The sequence below is a fragment of the Rhincodon typus genome, chromosome 20, assembly GCF_021869965.1.
Source record: "Rhincodon typus isolate 14 chromosome 20, sRhiTyp1.1, whole genome shotgun sequence".
Lineage (NCBI taxonomy): Eukaryota > Metazoa > Chordata > Chondrichthyes > Orectolobiformes > Rhincodontidae > Rhincodon > Rhincodon typus.
This window is the reverse complement of record NC_063351.1, coordinates 762,400-781,138: the sequence shown is the minus strand read 5'-3', so window position 1 is coordinate 781,138 and position 18,739 is coordinate 762,400. Positions and strand designations below refer to the sequence as shown.

Sequence of the window (18,739 nt, the reverse complement as noted above, 5' to 3'; positions counted from 1 at the left end):
ACAGGCTGGGCTTGTCTCCACTGAAGTTTAGAAGAGTGAAGGGTGATTTATTTGAAGTGTACAAGATCCTGAACGGTCTTGATAAGGCGAATGTGGAGAGATGAGGTGAGTCCAGAATTAGGGGCCACTGTTTTAAAATAGGTACCAACCATTTTAGGCCAGAGATGATAGATACTTTCTCTCAGAGGGTTGTGTGACTTTGAAACTCTCTGCCTCAGAAGGCATTGGCGGTGAGAGCATTAAATATTTCTAAGACAGACACAGATTTCTGTTTTTGTTTCTTATTTAACTGTGCCACTGGCCAAAAAAAGATCAGGGTGGAAATATAATCTCTGTTTTACTGTGGGAGAGTGTGAAGTCTACTTTTTTTCATTTTATCAGCTTTCTGCTGTCAAGGTTCTAATTGCTGCTGGGGTATATTGCATTGCCAATCCATTATATTGTAGTGACGGCAGAGTTTGGTATACTGCACAGCCTAACCTGAACATCCAATAGCTGGCTTTTACAATGGGACATTGGATCAGCACAGGAACAGAATGACAGGTGCATTCAGGTTTTCAAAGGAGCACAAAGGATGTAAGAGTCTGAGAATGACCAATAAACCCACTAAAGCCAAGGAGGTGTTCAGGTTTTCAAAGGAGCACAAAGGATGTAAGAGTCTGAGAATGACCAATAAACCCACTAAAGCCAAGGAGGTGTATTTGAATCAAACTCTAGGTTATCATTCAGCCATTGGGTATGAACACTGGGTGACAGCAATTTAGGGGAGTCCCTGCTGACAGTGGCTGCAGGGAAAGGACAGTAATAATTGTTCCTGGACAATGAGGACAGCCTGGTAGAAATGGCTGGAGGAACTCGGCAGGTCTGGCAGCATCTGTCGTGAGGGAAACGGAATTAACGTTTCAAGTCCAGTGACTGACTCTTCTCCAGAACTTAGGAAACAGACATCACAAGTATTTCACACTTTTGTATAAATACAAGATAGATGCTGAATTAAAATCAGAAAATGTGGGAAATATTCAGCCGGTCTGTGGAGAGAGAAATGATTCACGTGTCACATTGATTATCTTTCATCAGAGAAGTTCGAAATGTAATAATTTTGGCAGGGAAATTGAGAGGGGTTTATCATGGAAGGACGCAGTGGTGGGATGGGATTGAATGGATGAAAAGTCATTTTCTGTCTTTAGTGCAAAAAATGTTGTTGGACAGCAGACAGAGTGAGATTCCTCCTGTCTGGGCACTAAACTAACTCTGCTGCCCTGATAACTTCAAGCTATGACCTTTGAATTGTAACTAGGCCATGACTGCTTTTAACAGGAGCTTGAACCACATCATGTATTGCCTTCATTATTAAATATCACGATGACCAGGAAATGTGCAGGCTAGGTGGATTGGCCATGCTAAATTACCCATAGTGTTCAGGGATGTGTAGATTAGGTGGGTTATAGGGGGCTAGGGTGGGATTCTCTGAGGTTCAGTGTGGACTTGTTGGGCCGAAGGGCCTGTTTCCACACTGTAGGGATTCTATGATCTATGATCTTCTATTGTTATAACATTTGATTCAGAAGTATCTAAGGCTAGTACAGAAAAAACTCAGAATGGACCATCTGGCATTGACCGAGGTATTGGAAACAATAATGGCAAGTAAAGCTCTCTTGGCCCTGCAAAGTCTTCCTTTCTGATGTCTGGAAGACCTTGACAAATTTGGGAGTCTAACCCAAAGAATAAACAAGCATCAGTCTGACATTGTCATTTCCACAGATTCATACCTTATAACCAATGCCCCAGATACCACGATCATCAGCCCTGAGAATATAATGGTTCCACCATCACTACTACAGGTAGTGTCACAGAGGCATATACTCAGAAGGGAGTTACTTTGGGAATTACCAACTTTGATTTTGGATCACATGAGGTGTCATGGTATCAGGATAAACATGAGCAAGGAAACCTCCTGCACATTACCATATAGTCGCAATAGACAGAACTAGGAGGTCCCACAATCCACAGATTAGTTTTCAACTCTGCAGTCCTCCTGCTTCCAGTCACGAATGATGGTGGGTAATTAAACAACTAACAAGAGGAGGAGACTTTACAAATCATACTCATCCTCAACCTGTCCTCTGTATGGTCCCCTCCCCCTGCACTGTCCCTTCCCTCTGCACTAACTCTCCCCCACACTGACCCCTCTCCCCCAACACTGTCCCCTCTCCCACGCACTGACCCCTCACCCCCCACACTGTCCCCTCTCCCCTGCACTGTCCCTTGCCTTGCACAGACCCCATCCCGGCACTGACCTCTCCCCTGCACTGACCTTTCTCCCCTGCACTGATCACTCTCCTCCACGCTGACCCCTTCCCCACACTGTCCCCTCTGACCCGCACTGTCCCATCCCTACCACTGTACTGTCTCTGTCTCTCCCTCATTCTGCCCTCTCCCTCACTGTCCCATCTTACTTGCTGTGCTTTTCCCCCACTGTTCTCAATCCCTCATCTGTCCCCCAACACTCTTTATGTCCTGTTTCCCTCCCCATCCCCTCTCCCTCCCTGTCCCCTCTCTCTCGCTGTCCTATCTCCCTCACCGTCCTCCCTCACTAGCCAATCTCCCTCACTGTTCCCTCTCCAGCAATATGCCAGTTTGATTGCTGTTTGATCTCGACCCCAGTTCAATCCTGAGTACTGTGTTATCTCGACTATTGTAAATAAAACAACAGACCAAATTAACAAGATTAGAATTGATAACCCCTAAAGGATACTGTAAAATATCGAATCACAGAGAAAATTGAAATCTTATTTTAGGAGGGTTGCTGATGATATCAGAAGCCCTGAATGTTGTGGTAGACACTGCAAGTTCCCTTCCCAAGTACATTCATACACAATTGTAACCATGGAAGAGAAGTATGCAGTTGCATATAACCTTATTTGAAGTCTGTGCTTACTTCTGTATAGCAATAATGTCTTCAATATTAATAGATCCTTTGGTGAGGAGTTTGGATGAAGTCTTTCCTTTGAACAGCATGCCATTTCGAACTATTCGGACCAGAATGATCCGCACAAGTTCTCCCATATACATTGCAGAAGCCATTTTCTCAAACCTGAAAGACCACAAGGAAAGGTAATTTCAGTTGGTTTCATAAAAATAAACTCTTTGAACATTTTGTCTCTTCCCGTTTTTGCGCAAAGCCTAATGGTTTCCAGTAGATCAATGGGTGTCAGTATATCAGTTAGCATCAGTGAGCCAATGGGTGTCAGTGGATTAATGGGGTATCAGTGTGCTAATGTTTTCCAGTAGATCAATAGATGTCAATCAGCCAATGGGTGTCATTAGTCCAACTTTGCTTGAGTCTTTGCTGAAGAGTCATTCTTCAAATGTAAGTCAAGGGAGTGAATGTTAGCTGTCCATACAATGCTTTAGAGTCAAGATGAGCCACTCTGGGCTCAATCTATACACATCCCATCAAAGTGCAGCCAAAGAGTAGTGTCAGGAACTTCATTTTCTCATTTTGAGGTATTGAGGATTCATAAGGATCAGGAATGGAACGTTAAAGAAAGGCCATAGTAATATCATGGAGCAACATTAGAAGTTAGGAAAGTGGCAACTTTAAGGAAGATGAGTTAAAGGAAGGTTCAATGTCAACTCACAAATGTTTCCCTGGATTGATGGAGCCATCATCCACTTCCCTGTCAAATACAGTCCTGATATCTTCCAATGAGCCATCATCTCCAAATCCTCCCCATTCTGTGTTGATGCACATCCTTCCTTCATCACCTTCCACTAGTTGGATGTGTCTCAATTCCTCCATGTAACAAGCATTTGTGCCAGTTCCTGTAGATGGCAGGTTGATGATTAAACAGCTGGATTTTGTGTGAAAGGAAATGTTTAAAAACCAAATTGTGAGTGCAAATTTCTTATTACCAATGACAACGCCAACCTCACAGTACGGGTCATCAAATGCACACGTCATCATGGTTCCCACGGTATCATTCACTAAAGCCAACACATCCACTTCGTAATCCTAATAAAACAACATCATCTTCAGCAAATTGATACAACTGTGTGGGATTCCACTTTCCACAACAACTTTATTATTACATCATAAGAAATAGCAGCAGGAATTTGCGAAAATTACGTTAATTTTAGTGATAGCTGTAGAACACTAAGTACCTTCTCCATTCAGTAATAGACTAACCCATCAAAACTATTCAGAGAAGGCAGAGTATGATACTAGATACAGAGTAAAGCTCTCTCCACACCATTGCCATTAGACACTCTCGGGACAACTAGAACAAAGGATAAGGCAGAGAGTGAATCTCCCTCTTCTTTGCTTGACCAAACACTCCGACGACAAGTAGAATATGAGGTGAGACGCAGAATAAAGTTTGCATACATTGTTCTAATCATATACTCCCAGCACAAGTACAGCATGGGGTTAGATATGAAATTAGCACGGTCTACACTGTTCCATCAAAAAACACAGAGCAAATTTAGGCACAGACTAAAACTCCATCTACAGTGTCCCTTGGTAATAAAAGGGGTTAGATACAGAATAAAAGGCCCAATGATCGCTTCCCATCAAACACCCCATGGAAAAGGTGCAAAAGATTAGATGGAACTTAGAACCACAGTAAAGTTACAGCCCAGAAAGAGGCCATTCAGCCCATTGTACCAGTGCCAGCTGATTAAACTAGCTGCCCATTCTAATCACACTTAACAGCATCTGGTCCACAGCCTTGCAGAGATTCAGAAGCATGTCCAGGTTCCTTTTAAGTGAGTTGTAGGTTTTGCCTCAACCACCAAACTGGGCAGTAAATTCCAGACACCCACTACCCTCTGGGTGAAAATACTCTTCCTCTTGACTGATCCTTCTACCTCTATCCAAGCCTCTCATTATTTTGTATACCTCAATTAAAGTCACACCTCAGCTTTCCCTGATTGCCAAGAAACATCACTAGCCTGGCCAATCTTTCCTCAGAGTTACAAATTTGAAGATCTATCAACATTTTTGTGGATTGCCTCTGTACCCTCTCTACATCAATGATGTCCTTTCTGTGATGTAGTGACCAGAATTGTACAAAAAATTCCAACTGTAGCCTAAAGCATTACATTCTTGCTGTTGTTTTCAAGGCCTCACCTATTGAAGGAAAGCATCTTATATCCCTTCTTTACTAACTTCACTATCTGTACTACCACTTTCAGGGACATATGAATATACATTTCAAGAGTCTCTCACTTTCTCCATCTCTCTTTTGCCCTCCCATTTATTGTGCACTCCCTGACTTTATTCAACATAGAGTTTTTGTAGTACAAAAAAAAGTCTTTTGGCTTATCACATACTCAGCAGTGGACTGTGGACCACAATGGGAAAAACAAGTGACATGACACTCATTGTAAGTATTGTTTAGACAGTTGGTCCAAGCAATAGAAGAAGCCTAGTTACAAACTGGAACCAGAGGGTTGGACATGAAGGGAGATTTGGCCAGCAACAATTAGCTGATTGATTTGTCTAATCTGGTGATCAGTTATTGATGACTAACATCTCCTGCCTGCCAAGAAATGTGATTGCTTGTCAGGTACTTGAACAGTTTTTGCACATGAGCATTTGGGGCAGAAACCATTGGACCTCAGGAGTGAAGGAGCCTTTTCTTTCTGCATTAAAAAAAACTCAGGCCTGAAGGTAGCCAGTTCTCTTCCCTTATCAATAATTCAGAGACTTTTATAAGTGTGAAGCAGTGGTAGTGTCCTTAACCCCTGTACTGGGAGGCCCAAGTTCAAGTCCCACCTGATCCAGAGGTGTGTAACATCTCTGAACAGGCTAGTCAGAAAATCAGTTTAAACAAAAGAAGAGAAGTGTAAACTAGTCAATCTGTGCTTCCTGCAAACATGTGAAAGTACTTAAGAAGGATGATCAAGAAGCAAGATTCTAATCAGCAAAAGGATGGTCTCAAAATCTCTGTGGAGAGGGATCACTGAACTGACTACTTTGCCAGTTCTCCCCTCCACTGATAACCCCCATGTTATTTTGTCTGCATGCCTGTACGTGCATGTGTAAATGAGGAGTTTATAAGTGGGTTAGAGTTTTAAGTAGTAGGTTTTAACATGGTTTACAATTGTTCATTTGTAGTTCGAATATATTTCTTCTGTGATAAATAGCAATTCTCATTAAGTACCAACACCTAGTACATACTTTCTGTCAACCTGTTAAAGGTAGTTGATTGGGGAATTCTGCATGCTTTGTAAAATTGTTCACTTTTGGGTTGACTCCAGCAATAGCCAGGTTTGATTTGCAGCACACTACCCCAGTGAAGTGCAACAGCTTTGTATTGGTCTTCACTCTTTAAGATGATACTTGACTGTCTGAAATTAATATTGATAGCAATAAAACTGCCAATATTAATGCTGTTGAACATGTTAATTTGGGTAGGATTGGGAGGCGTAATAATAGCTAGATCTGTGATCCACAAGATATCCACTTAGAGACTTTGGGGAGATGGAATAGATACTTGGGATACCTTTGCATATATCATTAAAACTCTCTACACTTTTGTTTCTATAGCCTGGAAAGACAAGAGTGAGAACTGCAGCAAACTGACAATGGCATCAAGGTACAGGAAACCACTTAAGTTGACGGGGAGGAAATAAAAAGGTAGTAGTGGTAGGGGACAATACAATTAGGAGGATAAATACTGATCCATGCAATTATGAGCATGTTCTGAAGGCTGTGTTATCTACCCAGTGCTGAGGTCTGGGATATCTCCTCAAGCCTGGAGACGAACTTGCAGTGGGAAGGGAAGGATCTAGTTATTAGCGTACATGTTGGTAGCAATGACATTGATAGGACTGGAAAGGAGCTTCTGCTGAAAGACTTTGAACAGTTAGGAGCTAAATCAAAATGCAGAACTGATAAGTTAATAATCTGTTGATGACTACCTGAGTCATGGGCAGAAGTTCGATGTTGGCTATGGATTTCAATTCATGGGGCACTGGCACTAGCATTTCAGTACATTCAAGGCTTTTTATTCTTCACACCAAAGTGGGCATCGTCACATTTCCCCACATTATACTCCACCTGCCAAGTTTTTGCCCAACTATCCAAGCCATTGGTAGAGATTTTATGTAAATGGGGCCCATGCACTATCCCGTGGCACTTCACAGGTTACAAAATGTTAACCTGAAACAGGCCCATCTATCCCAACGCCCTGAGTTATATTCATTAGCCTTTCCTCTCTCCATGCTAATATATCAACCCTAACACCATGAGCATTTAGTGTAGTAACCTTTTATGTGGCACCTTATCAAATCCCTTTTGGAAGTTACACCTACTGCTTCCTTTTTATCCATTCTGCAAGTTGACCCTCAAAGATCTCTAATAATCAAACCAAATTTCTACTTTCATAAAACCATGCTAGTCTGCCTGACTGATGAAAAATACAAACAATCTGTTGGAACATAGAACATAGAACGTAGAACAGTACAGCACAGTACAGGCCCTTCGACCCACAATGTTGTGCCAACCTATTATCCTACTCTAAAATCAAACTACCCTGTGTACCCTTCATTATACTATCATCGATGTACCTATCCAACAGTTGCTTGAATGTCCCTAATGTATCCGACTCCACTACCACCACCGGCAGCGCATTCCACGCACCCACTACTCTCTGTGTAAAGAACCTACCTCTGACATCTCCCCTATACCTTGCTCCAATCACCTTAAAATTATGCCCCCTTGTAATAGTCATTTCTGCCCTGGGAAAAAGTCTCTGGCTATCCAGTCTATCTATGCCTCTCATCATCTTGTAGACGTCTAGCAAGTCACCTCTCATACTTCTTCGTTCCAATGAGAAAAGCCCTACCTCCCTCAACCTTTCCTCATAAGACCTGCCCTCCAGTCCAGGCAGCATCCTGGTAAATCTCCTCTGCACCGTCTCTAAAGCTTCCACATCCTTCCTATAATGAGGCGACCAGAACTGAACACAATATTCCAAGTGTGGTCTAACCAGAGTTTTATACAGCTGCCGCATAACCTCACGGCTCTTAAACTCAATTCCCCTGCCAATGAAAGCCAACGCACCATATGTCTCCTTTATAACCCTATCAACTTGGGTAGCAACTTTGAGGGATCTTTGGACGTGGACCCTGTGATCCCTCTGTTCCTCCACACTGTCAAGAATCCTGCCATTAACCCTGTATTCTGCATTCAAATTCGACCTTCCAAAATGAATCACTTCACACTTTTCTGGGTTGAATTCCATCTGCCACTTCTTTGCCCAGCTCTACATTTTGTCAATGTCCCATTGCAGCCTACAATGGACTTTCACACTATCCACAACTCCACCAACCTTTGTGCCATTGGCAAACTTACTAACCCACCCTTCCACTTCTTCATCCAAATCATTTATAAAGATCACAAAGAGCAGAGGTCCCAGAACAGATCCCTACGGAACACCACTGGTCACTGAGCTACAAGCTGAATACTTTCCATCTACTACCACCCTCTGTCTTCTATTGGACAGCCAATTCTGTATCAAGGCAGCCAAATTTCCCTGAATCCCATGCCTTACTTTCTGAATGAGCCTACCATGGGGAATTTTATCAAATGCCTTGCTAAAATCCATATACCACATCTACTGCTCGATCTTCATCAGTTTGTTTTGTCACATCCTCAAAGAATTCAGTAAGGCTTGTGAAGCATGACCTGTCCCTCACAAAGCCATGCTGACTATTTCTAATCAAACTATGTTTTTCCAAATAACCATAAATACTATCTCTCAGAATCCTCTCCAATAATTTGCCCAACACAGTAGTAAGACTGACTGGTCTGTAATTCCCAGGATTATCCCTATTTTCTTTCTTGAACAATAGAATAACATTTTCCACCCTCCAAGCATCTGGTACTACTCCAGTGAAAAGTGAGGACACAAAGATCATTGGCAAAGGCACAGCAAGCTCTTCCCTCATTTCCCATAGTAACCTTGGGTATATCCTGTCTGGCCCATACCCGCATGGGCCCAAGCTACGCCTGCCTCTTTGTAGGTTACGTGGAACAATCCCTCTTCCGTACCTACACCGGCCCTAAACCCCACCTCTTCCTCCGTTACATTGATGACTGTATCGGCGCCGCCTCGTGCTCCCACGAGGAGCTCGAACAGTTCATACACTTCACTAACACCTTCCACCCCAACCTTAAGTTTACCTGGACCATCTCTAACACCTCTCTCCCCTTCCTGGACCTCTCTGTCTCCATATCGGGCAACCACCTCGAAACCGATATTCATTTCAAGCCCACCGACTCCCACAGCTACCTAGAATACTCCTCCTCCCACCCACCTTCCTGCAAAAATGCTATCCCCTATTCCCAATTCCTTCGCCTCCGCCGCATCTGCTCCCAGGATGAGGCATTCCACTCCCGTACATCTCAGTTGTCCTCGTTTTTTCAAGGACCGTAACTTCCCCTCCTCGGTGGTCGAGAACGCCCTCAACCGTGTCTCCCACATCTCCCGCACCTCATCCCTCACACCCCGTCCACGCAATAAGAACCAAAAAAGAATCCCCCTCGTCCTCACGTACCACCCCACCAACCTCCGGATCCAACGCATCATCCTCCGACACTTCCGCCATCTGCAATCCGACCCCACCACCAAAGACATCTTTCCCTCCCCACCTTTATCTGCTTTCCGGAGGGACAACTCTCTCCGTGACTCCCTCGTCCGCTCCACACTCCCCTCCAGCTCCACCACACCCGGCACTTTTCCCTGCAACCGCAGGAAGTGCTACACCTGCCCCCATACCTCCTCCCTCACCCCCATCCCAGGCCCCAAGAAGACTTTCCACATCAAGCAGATGTTCACCTGCACATCTGCCAATGTGGTATACTGCATCCGCTGTACCCGGTGTGGCTTCCTCTACATCGGGGAAACCAAGCGGAGACTCGGGGACCGCTTTGCAGAACACCTACGCTCGGTTCGCAACAAACAACTGCACCTCCCAGTCGCGAACCATTTCAACTCCCCCTCCCATTCCTCAGACGACATGTCCATCCTGGGCCTCCTGCAGTGCCACAACGATGCCACCCGAAGGTTGCAGGAACAGCAACTCATATTCCGCTTGGGAACCCTGCAGCCCAATGGTATCAATGTGGATTTCACAAGTTTCAAAATCTCCCCTCCCCCCACCGCATCCCAAAACCAGTCCAGCTCGTCCCTGCCTCCCTAACCTGTTCTTCCTCCCATCTATCCCCTCCTCCCACCTCAAGCCGCATCTCCATCTCCTACCGACCAACCTCATCCCGCCCCCTTGACCTGTCCGTCCTCCCTGGACTGACCTATCCCCTTCCTAACTCCCTACCTACACTCACCTTTCCTGGCCCTATCCCCGCCTCTTCGACCTGTTTGTTTCTTCTCCACCTATCCTCTCCTCTATCCCTCTTCTATTCGCCTCCCACTCTCTCCCTATTTATTTCAAAACCCCCTTCCCCTCCCCCTTTTCTGATGAAGGGTCTAGGCCCGAAACGTCAGCCTCTCTGCTCCTATGATGCTGCTTGACCTGCTGTGTTCATCCAGCCCTGCACCTTGTTGTCTCGGATTCTCCAGCATCTGCAGTTCCTACTATCTTTGACTTATCTATCCTCATGTTTTTCAAAATTTCTAGCACGTCCTCCTTCCTAACATCAACCTGTTTGAGCATATCAGCCTGTTTCATGCTGTTCTCACCATGTCAAGGTCCCTCTCACTGATGAATACTGAAGTATTCATTAAGGACCTCCCCTACCTCCTCCAACTCCACACACAAGTTCCCTCCACTATCCCTGATTGGCCCTACCCTCACTCTGGCCATTGTTTTGTTCCTCACATAAGGATAGAGTGCCTTGGGGTTTTCCTTAATCCTACCCGCCAAAGCTTTTTCATACCCCCTTCTAGCTCTCCTAAGTCCATTCTTCAGGTCCTTCCTGGCTACCTTGTAGACCTCTAGAGCCCTGTCTGATCCTTGCTTCCTCAGCCTTATGTAAGCTTCCTTCTTGACTAGATGTTCCACATGCCTTGTCATCCAAGGTTCCTGCACATTACCATCCCTTCCTTGCGTTAGTGGGACAAACCTATCCAGAACTCGTAGCAAGTGCTCCCTAAACAACCTTCACATTTCTGTCGTGCATTTCCCTGAGAATATCTGTTCCCAATTTATGCTCCACAGTTCCTGCCTAATAGCATTGTAATTCCCCCTCCCCCAATTAAATACTTTCCCATACTGCCTGCTCCTATTCCTCTCCATGACTATAGTAATGGTAAGGGAGTTGTGATCACTATCACCGAAATGATCTCCCACTGAGAGATCTGACACCTGGCCTGGATCGTTGCCAAGCACCAAATCCAATATGGCCTCCTCTCTAGTTGGCCTATCCACATGTTGAGTCAGAAATCCTTCCTGGACACACCTGACAAAATCTGCTCCATCCAAACTATTTGCACTTAGGAGGTTGCAGTCTATATTAGGGAAGTTGAAGGCGCCTATGACAACAACCCTATTACTTCTACACTTTTCCATAATCTGCCTCCCAATCTGTTCCTCAGTGTCTCTGTTGCTATTTGGGGGTCTATTGAAAACTCCCAATAAAGTGACTGCTCCTTTCCTGTTTCTGATTTCCACCCATTCTGACTCAGTGGACAAACCCTCCTCTATGACTTCCCTTTCTGCACCTGGGATACCATCCCTGATTGGCAATGCCACTCCCCCACCTCTTTTACCTCCCTCCCTATTTCTTTTGAAACATCGTTACCCCAGAACATCCAACAACCATTCCTTCCCCTGTGTTATCCAAGTCTCCGTAATGGCCACAACATCATTCAAGATGTGGAAGCGTTAGAAAAGGTGCAGTGGAGATTTACCAGGATGTTGCCTGGAATGGAGGGAAGGTCTTACGAGGAAAGGTTGAGAGAGCTAGGGCTTTTCTCTTTAGAACGATGAAGGATGAGAGGTGACTTGATAGAGGTGTACAAAATGATCAGAGGTATAGATACAGTAGACAGCCAGAGACATTTTCCTACGGTTGAGGTAGCTTTTACGAGGGGACACAGTTTTAAAGTGAAAGGAGGTAGATATCGGGGAGACGTCAGAGGTAGGTTCTTTACTCAGAGAGTGGTAGGGGCGTGGAATGCATTGCCGGAGAGGGTAGTGGAGTCGGCCTCATTAGGGGCATTTAAGCGGCTATTAGCTAGGCATATGGATGATTAGTATAAGGTAGCGGTGGAGGTTAGACAGACCTTAGGTTTAGGGTAAAAGTTCGGCACAATATCGTGGGCCGAACGGCCTGTACTGCGCTGTACTGTTCTATGTTCTATGTTCTATCATAGCTCCAAGTACTGATCCATGCTCTAAGTTCGTCACCCTTATTCCTGACACTTCTTGCGTTAAATTAGACACACTTCACACTGACTGCAACTTTGCTATATCAACTGTCTGTCCTTCCTCACAGACTCTCTGCATGCTGTACCTGCCTGTACACCAACTACCCCATCCGCTGATCCGTTGCTCCGGTTCCCATCTCCCTGCCAAACTAGTTTAAACCCTTCCGAAGAGCTCTAGCAAACCTCCCGCCCAGGATATTGGTGGCCCTCCAGTTCAGGTGCAACCCTTCCTTCCTGTACAGGTTCCACCTTCCCCAGAAGGTATCCCAATGATCCACATATCTGAAAACCTCCCTCCTACACCAGCTTTGTAGCCACGTGTTCAGCTGCACTCGCTCTCTATTCCTAGCCTCGCTAGCCCGTGACACCGGTAATAATCCTGAGATTACTACTCTGTTCGTCCTCCCTTTTAGCTTCCAACCTAACTCCCCATATTCACTTTTCAGGTCCTTATCCCGTTTCCTAGCTATGTCATCGGTACCGATGTCTACCACGACTTCTGGCTGCTCATCCTCCCCCTTAAGAATCCTGTAGACTTGATCCGAGACATCCCTGGCCCTGGCACCCAGGAGGCAACATACCATCCGGGAGTCTCGCTTGGTACCACAGAGTCTCTTGTCTGTTCCCCTAACCATTGAATCTCCTATCACTATTGCTCTCCTGTTCTCCCTCCTTCCCTTCTGAACCACAGAGCCAGAGGCCTGACCACCATATTTTTCCCCTGGTAGGTTGTCCCCGCTAACAGTGGTATACTTATTATTGAGGGGAACAGCCACAGTGTAATAACATCAGTTCAGTGATGTTATTACATTCCCCTGGATTTGAATCCAGACCTCCTGGCTCAGAGGTAGAGACACTATCACTGCACCTCAAAAACCCTGTTCTGCTGATTGGATTGTGATTTCCTAAATAACCTGTTACTACCTCCATAACAATGGATTCCAGCACTTACCCAAATTGTTTCCTGCATCTGTCTCTCTACTTTCTTGAACAGTGTCTCACACATACAGTTTTCTAATCCACTGGTGCTTTTTCAGAATCAACAGAATTTTGGGTTGCAATAAATGCATCCACTGTCTCTACAGCCACTTCCTTTAAGGACCTACAATGTCAGCCATCTGGTCCAGTGAGTCTGTCAGCCTTTAGTCCCATTAATACCTTTTCTGAAGTGGTCATGATTATTTTCTGTTCCTACCTTGTTTTTGTCTTTTGTTTTTTTCTTTAAACTATTCTTGGAGTGTTTTTTGTGTCTTCTATTGTGAAAATAGATACTAAATAGTTGTTCCAATTCTTTGCCATTTCCTTGTTGCAGTCTCATCCTTTAAGGACCAAAGCCTACTTTAGTTACTCTCCTCCTTTTTATATACATTGTCAGAAGAATGCCTCTTAATGCACTATTATAAAACTTGCTCCATACTTCACATTACCCATCTTGTGCTACAGTGGAGGTGGTTGGGCTGTGAGGGTGTTCAGCAGTTGTGGGAGGTCAGTATGTGTAGATTAGGAGGGGAGTTGGTTGGGCAGTGGGTGGTATTGGCTGTAGTTGGGTTGGACTTGAATGGTCCAGACAATGGGTTGCACAATGGGCAGTAGAAAGATCTTCCACATACTGCTGGTTCTGGTCTCAGTCAGAATCTGTCAGTAAAAGCTCTTTTTTTAAAGCTCACTTCACTCCCTCATCACCTACTTTGAATTTACTCATTGTCCACTCAGCAAATATAAAACTAGTTCCTAAATAAAGTGGAAACTTACTTGAGAACAGAGCCTGATATATCAAAATAAATTTAAGAATGTCTGTTTGGCCTGCTGTCCACACTTAGACTATGTGCTGATCTGCTGATAGATTTCATGAAAATAAAGCATTTAAATTTGAGTTAAACTCACCCCTCGTCTTGAAATCGCTTCACGTAACAAAGAGACAACATCTACTCCTTGTACTCCTTTAACAAAGAATCCTTTACTCCATGAGATGAGAATACCCTGCAATGGACAACTATCAGATGTAAGAAATGGAACATTTTCATCACTCCCTCCTTCTGTCTGCATTAATGACCAGCATCTACTCTCATCATCCTTGGATGATGGGAAAAATTTGTAACTGTAAGAGCTGCTCCTTTTTTTGAGGTATTTCTTCGAATCATAGGAGCAGTAATTACTATTTTGTAAGCTGTTGCATTGTTTTGGTACTTGCAGAAGTCTGTGCAGAACTCTGCAGCACTAGAGATCTGGGTGTCCTGATGCATGAACCACAAAATGTTGGCATGTAGTCACAGCAAGTGTTTAGGAAAGCAATCTTTGTTGAAAAAGAGAATGGAGTATAAAAAGTCTTGGTTTAATTGTATACTGGTGAGATTGCATTGGAGTATTGTGTACAGTTTTAGTCTCCATACTTAAAATGAATCAGAATTACATTGAAAGCAGTTCAAAGGTCCTCTAGGGATAAGGAAAGGTTGAGCAGGTTGGACCTATACTCTTGAGGTTGTTGAGTTTGGTTGGCTCGCCAAGCTGGTTTCTTGTTTTGCAGACATTTCATCACCATGCTTGGTAACATCCTCAGTACAGCATCCGATGAAGCATCGGTGTGTTTTCCCGCCTGGTTTTTAAACTCTGGGGTCCGTTGCGATGGATTGCCTCATTTCTGGTTTTCCTTCGTACTGGAATGTATATGGGGTCGAGTTCAATGTGTTTATTAATAGCATGCTTCGTGGAGTGCCATACTTTCAGGAATTCTCATGCCTGTCTCTGCCTAGCCTGTCCCGGGATCTTGGTGTTGTCGCAGTCGAAGTGATGGTTCTCCTTGTCCATGTGGATTGAGATGAGTGAGTATTGGTCGTGTCTTTTTGTAGCATGCTATGTTCGTGTGCATGCTATTAATAAACACATAGAACTCGACCCCATATACATTCCACTACGAAGGAAAACCGGAAGTGAGGCAATCCATCTCAACGGACCCCAGAGTTTAAAAACCAGGCGGGAAAACACACCGATGCTTCATCAGAGGCTGCACTGAGGGTGTTACCAAGCATGGTAACGAAACGTCTGCGAAACAAGAAACCAGCTCAGCGAGCCAACCAACCTCAACACCCACAACCCGAGCTACAAATCTACTGTAAAACCTTATGGACCTATACTCATTGATATTTTGAAGAATGCGCTGTGGTCTTATTGAAGCAGATAGGATTCTGAGTGGATTTGACAGGGTGGATGTGGAGAGGATGTTTCCTCTGGTGGGGGCACAGTTTGACAATAAGGGCTCTGCCATTTAAGGTTGAGATGAGGTTTTTTGTTTGCTCAGAGAACTGTCAGTCTTTGAAATTCTCTTCACCAGAGCATCTTTAGAGGCTGGGTTACTTAACATATTCAAGGCTTATTAAGAGAGATTTTTGGTTAATGAAGGAGTTAGTAGTCATAGAGGACCAGGCATTTGAACACGGATTGTTTCAGTATCTGAGGAGTCGTGAATGGTGCTGAACATTGTGCAATCATTGGCGAACATCCCCATTTTTGACCTTATGATGGAGGGAAGGTCACTGATGAAACAGCTGAAGATGATTGGGCCTAGGACACTGTCCTGAGGAATTCCTGTAGAGATGTCCTGGAGCTGAGATAACTGACCTCCAATCACCACAGCCACCTTTCTATGTGCCAGGTATGACTCTCACCAGTGGAGAGTTTGCCCCCGATATCCATTGATTCCAGTTTTGCTATAGCTCTTTGATGCCACACTTCGTCAAAACCAGCCTTGATGTCACTCTCACCTCACCTCTATAATTCAGGGCTTTTATCATGTTTATAATTTAAGAACTAGAAGCAGGAGCTGGCCATTCACCCCTCGTGCCTACTCTGCCATTTAAAACAATCATGGTTGATCTCATTTTGGCCTCAAATCACTTTCCTGCGCATTCTCCATAACCCAAGTTTAAGTCAAAGTTTAATGAAGCTGAATGGCTTCCTCAGCAACTAAACTGAGAGTTGGGTGGCTGCTGAGTAAGTACAGCTTTATTTGCTGCTAATTAAACATATCACTGCTTTACTTATAATGGAAGTAGATTGATGGGACTGTAATTGACTAGATTGGATTTGTCCTGCTTTATGAGGATAGAATATATACCTGGGCAGTTTTTCACAGTGCTGGGTAGCTGCTGACCCTGGACATCACTAATGGGATCTTGACATTAATGCAGCCAGATGCTGGAACACTGTCTATCTGCTGTCTAGAAAGTTCCCACATGAAATGAGTTTAAGCAACTCATATAAATAATAAATCCTGCAGCAGAAATGAGGCTGAGTCTGGGCTGACTTACAGATATTGCTCAGCTCATCCTCAGGAGGGTTGGTTTCAAAAGATAAAAAGAGGAAGCACATCAATATAACCAAGATCAAGTCTCATGGAGTTAAAACAAAACTGCTTCAATATCGAGGAGAGAATAAATAGCATACTGGCAAGTGGGTAAAGAAGCTGACATAAATTCACCTGACTACAAGTCACCTGGAGAGTCCAGCAACAAATTGTCCCTCAGCAGCTCAAGGCCAAAGGCTACTGTGATGGCAAGGCAGGGTCTTGGAGGTCCTGGGACCCCAGGAGGGATCGAAGTGTCTTTGTGTAACACAAGCAGATCCTTCGCCAGTTGTGCACACCGCAGCAGATGTGCTCGAGGCAAAATGTCTGCGTGGAGCATGGGTAAAGTACAGTGCAATTCAATAAAGAAACTATTTATTGACTTTAGGGGCAATTACTAAAAGCAAATTATGAATGGAAATTATGTTGTAGCATTAACACATTTTGGACAACACAGTTGGTTGCCTCCTTGTTAGTTGTGGACCATATAACGGATAGTGAGAATTTTGGACCTCTCAAATTGAGGCATCTGATAAACCTAGACAGTAGATTCAATGGCTTGCAATTAGGAGTGGGTCTAGTCTGGTTTCCTCACACTTTTGCGACATGAGTGTTGCAAGGAGCTGCACTAATCACCATTGCTCACAACCCATGCTGGTGCAGAGAGAACAACAAACTGAACTCTCTCCTCACCACTCATACTTACCTCATCCAGTTTGCTCTGTCTGCAAGGAAAGGAAAAAGTGAAGCCCAGTGGAAGTTTTCTATCTTTTAGTTGCTGTTTCTCAATGAAATCTGCCAGGCATTCAGCAATGTAATCAAAAAACTGGGGAAACAAATGGAAAAGTTGAGCGGTGTAAATTTCTCAGTCTGGGTCCACTCTGGTTATAAACATTGAAAGAATGTAGTCACCTGTCGACTGTTTTCATGTTTCATATCTTCAGTCATGGGATAGATGTTACTGGATATGTGGACTATCTGCCGCCCATCCTCTGACACCTTGACCCTTAACACACGGAACATGGAGCCTCCTAGATCCAATGCCAAAAACTCTCCTTTTTCTGAAACAAAATGTAAAGTCTGGCATTTATCAAAGAATGGAGAAGGCTAGACAGAACATAATTTATATTAGTAAAGAAAAATTACTGGAGAAGTTAATGGAACTAAAAATTGAAGAGTCCCCTGGACCTGATATCACACATCCCGAAGTCTTGTAAGACTGGTGTACAGCCATCCTGGTTGCATTAGTAATACATACTTCCACATTCCTAGCCTGATTCCACCACTATATATACACCTGTCTCTCCACTTTCAACAGTTTACAGGGATGGTTCCCTCTTGATACCCTGGTCCACTCGTCCATCACCCTCAACATGTCATCACTCACCCCATGGCACCTTCCCCTGTGACTGCAGGAGATGCATTACCTGTCCTTTTACCTTCTCTTTCCTCACTGTCCAAGGTCGCAAACATTCCTTTCAGATGAAGCAGTGTTTTATTTGCATCTCTTTGAATCTAATCTACTGTATTCACTGTTCATAATGTTGTCTCCTCTACACTGAGGAGACTGAGCACAGACCAGGCAATTGTTTTGTGGAACACCTCCTCTATGTCCGCAAGCACAATGCTCAGCTTCTGGTTGCCCATCATTCCAACCCCTCGTCATGGTCTCACACTGACACCTCTATCCTCAGCCTGCTCCAAATAGGATCAATGTTTCAGAAACAGCCCTTCGTCTTTCAGTGCTGACACTTTACAGTCTTCCAGGTTCAATGTTGAGTTCAATCATTTTATACTGTAATTTTAAAAAAATATTTCATGCAATGTTCATGTCACTGACAAAGCCAACATTAGTTACCCATTTCCAATTGCCCTTGAACTGAGTGGCTCCATTTCAGAGACGGTTTACAATTTAACCACGTTGCCGAGGGCCTGGAGTCAAATGTGGGCCAGACTAGATGAAAGTTTGGCAGGTTTTCTTCCCTGAAGGACATTAATGAAC

General features: G+C 44.2%; 1 protein-coding gene across 1 annotated transcript in view; it reads right to left on the bottom strand.

The window, feature by feature from the left end:
- Nucleotides 1-18,739, bottom strand: part of LOC109912598 (hexokinase-1) — a 240,029-nt gene that overhangs the window by 208,198 nt on the left and 13,092 nt on the right. The window contains exons 2-7 of the mRNA XM_048608741.1: nucleotides 17,650-17,798; nucleotides 17,444-17,563; nucleotides 14,283-14,378; nucleotides 3,916-4,015; nucleotides 3,642-3,825; nucleotides 2,939-3,094 (exon numbers count right to left, since the gene is read on the bottom strand). Coding sequence (XP_048464698.1) covers nucleotides 2,939-3,094; nucleotides 3,642-3,825; nucleotides 3,916-4,015; nucleotides 14,283-14,378; nucleotides 17,444-17,563; nucleotides 17,650-17,798 — 805 coding nt within the window. The remainder of the gene's footprint in view (nucleotides 1-2,938; nucleotides 3,095-3,641; nucleotides 3,826-3,915; nucleotides 4,016-14,282; nucleotides 14,379-17,443; nucleotides 17,564-17,649; nucleotides 17,799-18,739) is intronic.